Here is an 8,332-nt window from a genome sequence, read left to right as displayed (position 1 = left end):
AAGAGAGAGAAGGAGAGAGAGAGAGAGAGAGAGAGAGAGAGAGAGAGATTGAGCGAATGAGTGCGCAAAAGATAGCACGAAAGAACATGTTTGCTTATATATATATATATACCTTATACAGATAAAGTATATTATATAAATATATAAATAAATTTAATATTAACATAAGCATTTTGTCAAATGTCGAAGATCATCTGGAGGCATATGAAGAAAAGCTAACGATGATTTGATCTGTACCAAGTATATAAGTTCATGTACTTGTTTGTAAGGTAACTAAAAACTCTATTGCAAAAACGTTTTCGTTTTTGATCGTTTGCTATGAAAAAAGAAAAAAAAAAACATGCATCGATACTGTAACTTGTATTTATTATTATTATTATAATTATTCGATTTTCGCTAGGCTCACTGTAAGTGGTAACGTGTAATAAATCGGTCAATAAAAAGCTTACATGCTTAAGAAATTCCTTTCATGAGGTGCCCCTATTTTATATTTGACATAAAATGTAAAACTTGCTTTCTTTCTTTAAATGATGAATAAAATAACAATAAAATATTATCTTTTTAATTTTATTTAATCATTAAAAAACGCTGTACATTAGAAATAAATTCATAAAAATTATTTCTAAATATTTTTTTGTCCCTGTGAAGAAGCTTCCTCTGAAAATTTATATTTTTAGTCAACTTTGTAAAAGCGTCGGCTAATCTCTGTACAACTTGTTGATCCGATTGAGTGGATAAAATATTTTGTACAATTCGGTTATATTCATCTGGATAACACCATATCAAGTAATAAACTGACATACACGCATTTGATATAAAAGTCGAATCAACTTGATGTGTTAAAATGACTGTAATTAGTAACTAGAAAGGAAATATCAATTAGAATAAAATTATATGACATTTAATTACAACATTATTTCGAATAATAACTTACATTTAAAAACGGAACCATTATTTCACTTTTTGGACGGCCGTCTTGAATATTTTGAAAAATTTGATTTGTTATAATTTCAATTATGTTGAAACACAACATAGACACTTCATGACCAAACGAAAATAAACCTAATTCTATTGACGCTAAAAGTGGTCGCAATAATTCAGATGACAAATTTAGTACTTCTTGAGAACTATGTGTACAAAGAGACATTATCATTTGAAAATAGCTGTAAAAAATGTATTTTAACTGAAGATACATTTGATGGTAATTTTTACACAAGAATAAATCAAATAAACAATATAACTTACTGTAAACACAAACATGGAAATTTTAATAAATCTGTTGTCATCATAGGCATAATTATAGACAAGCCATGCAAAAACACTGTTGCATCTTGGAATATATTTTCCGATAAAAGATTAATTAGAAGTTTCATTAGTAACAAGATATCCTGATAATTGTCCTCTTCTGCAGTTGAATCTATAGTCAGTCGATTTGTGTTATAACGTGTATAATTTCGTATTGCACTTAAATATATCTCAGCCACCTGAAAATATTAATAAATATGTTTTAAATTAAACTATTATTTATGACTATAATATATAATATTAACATGTAATATTAAAATTAAATCAAAAATATCTTTTATATATACTATTAAAATGTAATTGCATCAAAAATACCCTTACCTGAGTAAAATGACAAAGAACTGGTCTTGGTCCATTTGTATATTCAAAAAGTAACTCCAAGATTAATTGTACTATGTCCCGATAATTATGATACACAGATATTAAATTTGGTACTTCACGTAATACCGGTTCTATGTACTGATATAGTGACTCTATTTTTGAACCTAGTGCACCTTGTGCCACTCCTATAAATATTTTAAATGTTGTTTAAATTTAATGGTTAATTTATCAAAAATGAAATGCTGAAGAATGAAAATCTCTAAAATAACTTACCAATAAAACATTCTAAAATATCCATAACTTGAATTTTAATTTCCTCTTGATGATAACACTGTAAAAATTTCTCATTAGAGGTAATTTGTTTAAATCTATCTAGTAACGGTTGTAAAGTTTGTGTCCAATAGGTTTGATCTATATTGCTTTCAGTAGCAGCTGCAACTTGTACCACTGTTTGCATTAATCCTCTTTTGATTACTTGTGGAAATTCACGTTGTCCTTTTGTAGCTAAATTTATAATATGTCCAAATCGTTCAGATTTCAAAACATAATTGGCTCTAAAACATATATATATATAAAATGTAATTTTTCTGTTAGATATTATACTACTGATTTGATTAAATGAATTTTTATTTAAGAATATAACATATATCACTTATAAAACATTTTATTATTTTACACTTACCTTTCTGTTGTACTAACAAGTGATATTAACAACTTCATAGTTTCATCCATTACTGTTGGTTCACTCTTAAATGTATTAATGTTAAATTCTATTTTTTCTAAAAGAAAATTCATAGCCCATGATGCTCCCGGTGTATTTTCTCCAAAAGTATGTAAAAATATAACAGATATTTCAAAATAATGATGTTCTACTAATAAAAGATACTGCAAAGACCATTTACGCAGAAACCAAGTTATAGTACAACTTAACTCAGGACTTAGTATATTATCTAATAAAACAGACGTTGCAGCTTTTTCTATGGCACACAGACGAAAAATACTTGCAACTAAACGAATGACATGATCTACTGATTCTGTAACGTTACCAATTGGTGATAAAACATTTTCTGATGATGCTAAAAATTGTAATGTAAGATTTATATCAACTTTTCCTTGTTGCACCTATGAAAACATATATTTAGTTTGTTTATAAATATAGTAACATTTTTAATAAAATATATTAATTATGTTATATGACTACTATTAATGTAAAGTGAAATTTTTTATTTCCATTTTATTTACACACCTGTTCCATGTCATAGGTTATTATTTCTGTAGGTATTACGACAAATTCATTATCAGACATTGTACAAAGTATATTGCCTATCATAAGTACTAGCCAATGTATGTCTTCGTACAATCTAGGTAAAGAATTATTTTTCATTGTATTAAATGAATCAATCTGTTCCACAAATTTATTTAAGTATTCTCGTAATTTAGAAGTACGATCTTCAATTAATTGGGCCAATAATGGAAGGGTATAATGTGGTATTTGTCTGCCAAAGATTCCTGTAATGAAATATACATATATATACTCTTTATTTATTCTCTAATTACATGTATAAAAATTTGTACATGCATACATATGTAAAATTTACCAATTATTTGTAAATGTTCCTTGAATTTTTTTCTATCAGTATTTTCATTATCTAGCTCTTCCTTCTCAAGATCTTTATCTTCAATATTTCTTACACCTTCTGGAGGTGATAAATGACACCGAAGATAAATGCTAAATAACTGTACAAAAGTTTGTTTAAGAAAGTCCAAAGAAAATAAATCTTCCTTCGATAAAATGTATAACCATGCATCAAACAAAGTATCTAGAGCTTCTGTATATAAACATTCACCAACATTTAACTACAATGAATAAAACAATTTTATTAGTAAGTACACAATTATTTTTCATACATGAAAACAATCTGTAGATAATATGTAACATTACTTACTGATTCTTCTTGTGCTGCATTTTCTAAGAACATGCAAGTTAATCGCGACATTTGGTCGAAAAATGTTTTTAACGTGTCATTAGGCAAAGAAGAAAATTTTTTTCCAAAAGACGTAAAAAGCTTCTTAATAATATTAGCAATTCCACTTGCTTCTTCATCAATAATATTAATGCTTGTAACAAATTTTAGAAATCTTTCCACATAGATAGTAAAGTATTCCATCTCTGTTACTTTAAATTGCATTTGTGTACCTCTCAAGTTTGTCATTTGTACTAAACAAGTTCTTACATGATGTGCTAATTGTGGATTTTCTCGTATTTTCCAATACAATGCAAACATTAAATCCAACACAGCTGGAATTAACATTACATCTTGCCAATCTTTATCTACTTCCAAAGGTACAACATCAACATCTGGCTTGTCTCGTGCAATAGAATTAAGGAAATAAAATAAAATCAGTAATAGGAAAAAACAACAATCCAAAGATATCTAAAAATATAGAAGATGACAGCATTTAGCTATGAAAAGGATATTTATCCATATTTGATGAACAAATGTCCATGTAAATATATTTTCCAAAATTGGTAGTAATTGTTTTAGAAGTGTTATACTATCGTCTTGTAAATCTTTTTTAATTAATTCTTCAACTACACTAATACAAAATTTAAAAATTCTTTTTAAATCAACAGTTTGAAATTTCTCCTTTACACTGAAATGTGTTTCCCATGTTAAACCAATATTTGTAGACTTACAATTGGTTACATATTCTTCAATTATAGCAGAAATAAGATTGCACCCCAGAAGTTTCTAAACATGTTACAAAATATTAAAATACATGATACTATACACAATACAAATTTAATTAGTTTTATTTACTTTTGGCAAATCACCAATCATTATTAAATTTTCAATTTCTCCTAATATCACTTGCCGTGCTTGTCCAGAGTCATTTACACTCTCTCTTTTTATTATAATTGCAATAACTTGTAATATACCTCCTTTGACATATGGAGGCAAATTTGGTTTGTTTATAACATAACGTAATAAATAATTTCTCAATGAGGAAATATCTGTTTGTGATAATAATGGCCATTCCCGTATTAGTGCTATTTTTATTAAGCCAACTGCCTCAAAAACAATATAATCATTTGTATTTGTCTCCAAAATTTGGCTACAAAGTTCATAAGGAGTTTTAAGTTTCCGAAAATTTAAAAACACTTCTTCTGCAGAACGGCGTTGCTCTGTTGAAATTAAATTTGGTGGTGCCTAAAAATAAAATACAGCTATTTAAATTAATGGTTTAAAAAATAAATTATTTAGTACTTTTTCTTATATATTAAAAACAATAATTATTTCTAAAACTTAAAAATATGTTAAATTGTTTTAATTATTAAATTAAATTATATCATGTATGTCCATATATAAACACTTTTAATTGTTTACATAATTCATCAATTTTATACATTTTAAATTATATGTATATATGTAATGTAAATATATGCATTGTGTATATATAATATCAAAAAAATATTTAAAAAATTTATAAAAAATAGATTAATTTCACTCTCAAAGAATTATACATTTCACATGCAAATTGTATATTAGCATTTAAGTTTCTACTGATTATGTTTAAATTTCTATATATTTAAGATCTAAATTGTATTACACATCTTTCTTTTTCACATAAAATTGTCACAAAGATAAAATGTTATTACATAAAATATATGCATACGATAATTCTCGTATAACTCAAAACATTTAAAAAATTTAGTGAATATTTATTTATAACCCTCACAAAGGTTGTTTTATTGAATATAAACTTACCAAAACTATTTGCGCAGCTTTCTCTAATTCACTTAATAATTGTTCTGCCATTTGGTTAAAAATATTAAAATTTCCTAAATTAAAATAATGTTTGTAAACAAATTTGTGCAATAAACAACATTCGTCATGTAATATAACCCGGTGCAGTTTCCATCAACTAAACTATACTCAAATCAATGTGTCAAGCCGAATTTATTGCGCATGCTTTAATTCGTAAATTTGTACGTGATATAATTGCATATAATATATATAAATTATATTAAAATATAAAATTAAAAAATTAATCTGTACATCCGCATATAATATTTTATTTGAAAGATAATAATACATTAATATCTTCTATTTACTAATATATATTACGATTTTCACAAATAATATATTATTATCAATATAGACCTAATTATAAATTTAAAGATATATAAAAAGAGAATTTTCATTTAACAAGACAAATAACAAATAAAATGCAAACTTTTACTAGATTAAAAATAATAAATCTGAAACTGAAATTTAAGTGAGTTATGAAAAGTATAGATATGAATAATAAACATAACTTATAGAAGCAATATTTCTATTCAAATTTTATAATTATACACCTTTTCCATATTTTTTTTTACTTATTTATTCATTTAAAAAAATTCATAACTTAATTGCTTCAATACATATTACAACACAATACAAATCATACAAAATTATTTACAATATCTATCTGCCTTCATTTTGCTTCTTCTATCCAACAAAGCTTCATGTAAATTTCCTTCTCGTTTTGCTTTTTCTAATTTAGAACAATCTTCTTTACTTACTCTTAACTTTTTATCTTGGAATTTTTGAAACTTCCTCCTAGAATATTATAAGTTTTATCTCTTTCATATGCCTAAAATAAATTTGCATATGTGTTACTTACACATAATTCACTTCAACATCATGAAGAGAACCCTGTTCCTCTTTTGGAATATCTTTGTTTGGATCTTGAGCTTTTTGAGTTATGCTTCTGATAATGCAAAATTCAGAAGATCCAGCAGTTTTTCTCTGACAAATAATATCATCCTCATCTGTAACTGACATGAAACAATTGTTGCTATTTAAAATAGCAAGCTTCTTGTCCTAAAAAAGATCAATAACTTTTTTATAACATATATGTGGAAAATATGCACAAAAATATGCATAAATATAAAATATGTATTTCAATAAAAAATATAAATTTGAATCTAAAATTAATCAGTGGCAACGAATACCTGAAATATTGGTTCCCATTGTTCAATCATGCCTACTGCATCACTTCTTCCAACAACAATACCTTTTTTATCAACACCCAAATATTTCCCATAACCAGATTTTAATGCAACTTTAGTTTCACTTATTGGAAAAGCTGTTAGAATTTCTTCTGGCAAAGGTCCTTCACCTTCGTTATGAGGTACACCTAAGGTAAATAACCCATTATCAAGAGCTTTCATATAAATATGATTTCCAAATTCAATTGCAACTGTTCCTGTGACTTCTGACACTTGTGATGCTTTCCACCAACCACCTATAAATTATATATCATATAATCATTGATAATTGATATAATTTATTTTTAGACTAAGATATTTATAATATTATAGTAAAATACCATGAATTATAGTATCTTTATCTTCTAAAGTAATAACATGTTCTTTCTCTTGCTTTTTTAGCTTTCGTTTTTTCGTTCTGTAAACGTCAAAAGACAACCAAATTACCTTACAAACAATGAAACAAATAGGTTAAGTATAACATTTATTCATACCTTATTTTTTCACCTTTTAAAACAAGTTTTCCAGATCTCACTTTATCATATTCAGACATTTTCACTCTTTTTTATGTAATTAATGTAAAAATATTTAATTTTTGTTAATAATTTCGGAATTTTGATGACTGCATTTAAATGAATTAAAAATTTTTTTAAATTAAGAAAAATTATTTTATCATATACACAAATATTTAGATGGCAATATTATTACTTAAATAATAAAAATTATGTTAATATTACTTTCATATTTTACATTCACCATCAGTCTATACAACTGAACTACTTGCACATCGCTAGTTATATTTCTACTTAAAATTATAATAACTGTTGGAGTAGATGTAAGTAATTTATAACGTCGGCTGAAAGGGTCTACATGTAGTGAGAGAGTTTTCCGACTATGGAATAAAACCCAAAAATCCTGGATTAGTTATCGAGAAGAGTCATATATGTTGGATGCGCTCCCTGAAGTATCTCTAAAATAAAGCCATTAAACCTCTGTTATGATACGGCGAGTTTTATTTTGCCCACGCATTAATTTTGACGCAGCTCCTTCTAATTCAACAGTAATTGATATATAAACTAGTATAACTTCATTTTCTTATTTATAAAATTTATTTTAATTTACTAACTATTTAATTTCAATAGTATTTATAAATTATACAAATTTTTAATATGAATAGTTATTTTATATCATTATTATCCTTAAATAAGATAGGTAATAATAACATGTATAATTATGTAATATATAAACATTTTTTAAAATATAAATATTAATATATATCAATATGTATCTAGATTTTTTGTTTATATAAAATATTACTCTTAATGCAGATAAACAATAATTCTTAAAGTCACATTTTACATATAATATGCCATATAGTATATAATTGATTATAATTTTGTACTTTTTAAAGCACATAATATCGGATAATATATTATTTAACATCTGTGTTTAAAATTATAAAAAGTAGAAATATTAAATATTATAATTTGTATATTTTCATACGAAAAACATTACAATAGGCCATAGTTGAGCGCAATAAATATTTTAATACATGCATAATATAAAAGTGCAAATGCAAAATCCTTTAGGATCCTACAAGTATTGTGCAAATAAATGTGCAGAATATAAAATTCTCTTGGATTGTTATATTTTTTCATGTAATGTAAA

General features: G+C 25.5%; 2 protein-coding genes across 2 annotated transcripts; both read right to left on the bottom strand.

Moving 5' to 3' along the window:
- Positions 1–567: 567 nt before the first annotated feature.
- Positions 568–5,548, bottom strand: LOC108547006 (exportin-4). Its single transcript, XM_017899333.1, has 12 exons — positions 5,397–5,548; positions 4,449–4,838; positions 4,120–4,379; positions 3,573–4,023; positions 3,225–3,483; positions 2,873–3,135; positions 2,309–2,748; positions 1,900–2,180; positions 1,627–1,811; positions 1,246–1,484; positions 935–1,163; positions 568–861 (listed from the first exon to the last, which is right to left on the bottom strand). The coding sequence occupies exons 1-12, from the start codon at positions 5,445–5,447 to the stop codon at positions 568–570; spliced, it is 3,342 nt and encodes a 1,113-aa protein (XP_017754822.1). The 5' UTR covers positions 5,448–5,548.
- A 537-nt stretch (positions 5,549–6,085) lies between these two features.
- On the bottom strand, positions 6,086–7,217 carry FRG1 (FSHD region gene 1). The gene is made up of 5 exons (XM_017899339.1): positions 7,159–7,217; positions 7,006–7,082; positions 6,629–6,921; positions 6,298–6,497; positions 6,086–6,233 (listed from the first exon to the last, which is right to left on the bottom strand). Exons 1-5 carry the CDS (start codon positions 7,215–7,217, stop codon positions 6,086–6,088), a joined length of 777 nt encoding a protein of 258 aa, XP_017754828.1.
- Between the last annotated feature and the right edge of the window lie 1,115 nt (positions 7,218–8,332).

This window comes from Eufriesea mexicana, unplaced genomic scaffold, assembly GCF_001483705.2.
Source record: "Eufriesea mexicana isolate 0111107269 unplaced genomic scaffold, ASM148370v2 scaffold812, whole genome shotgun sequence".
NCBI lineage: Eukaryota > Metazoa > Arthropoda > Insecta > Hymenoptera > Apidae > Eufriesea > Eufriesea mexicana.
This window is presented reverse-complemented; position numbering and strand designations above follow the sequence as displayed.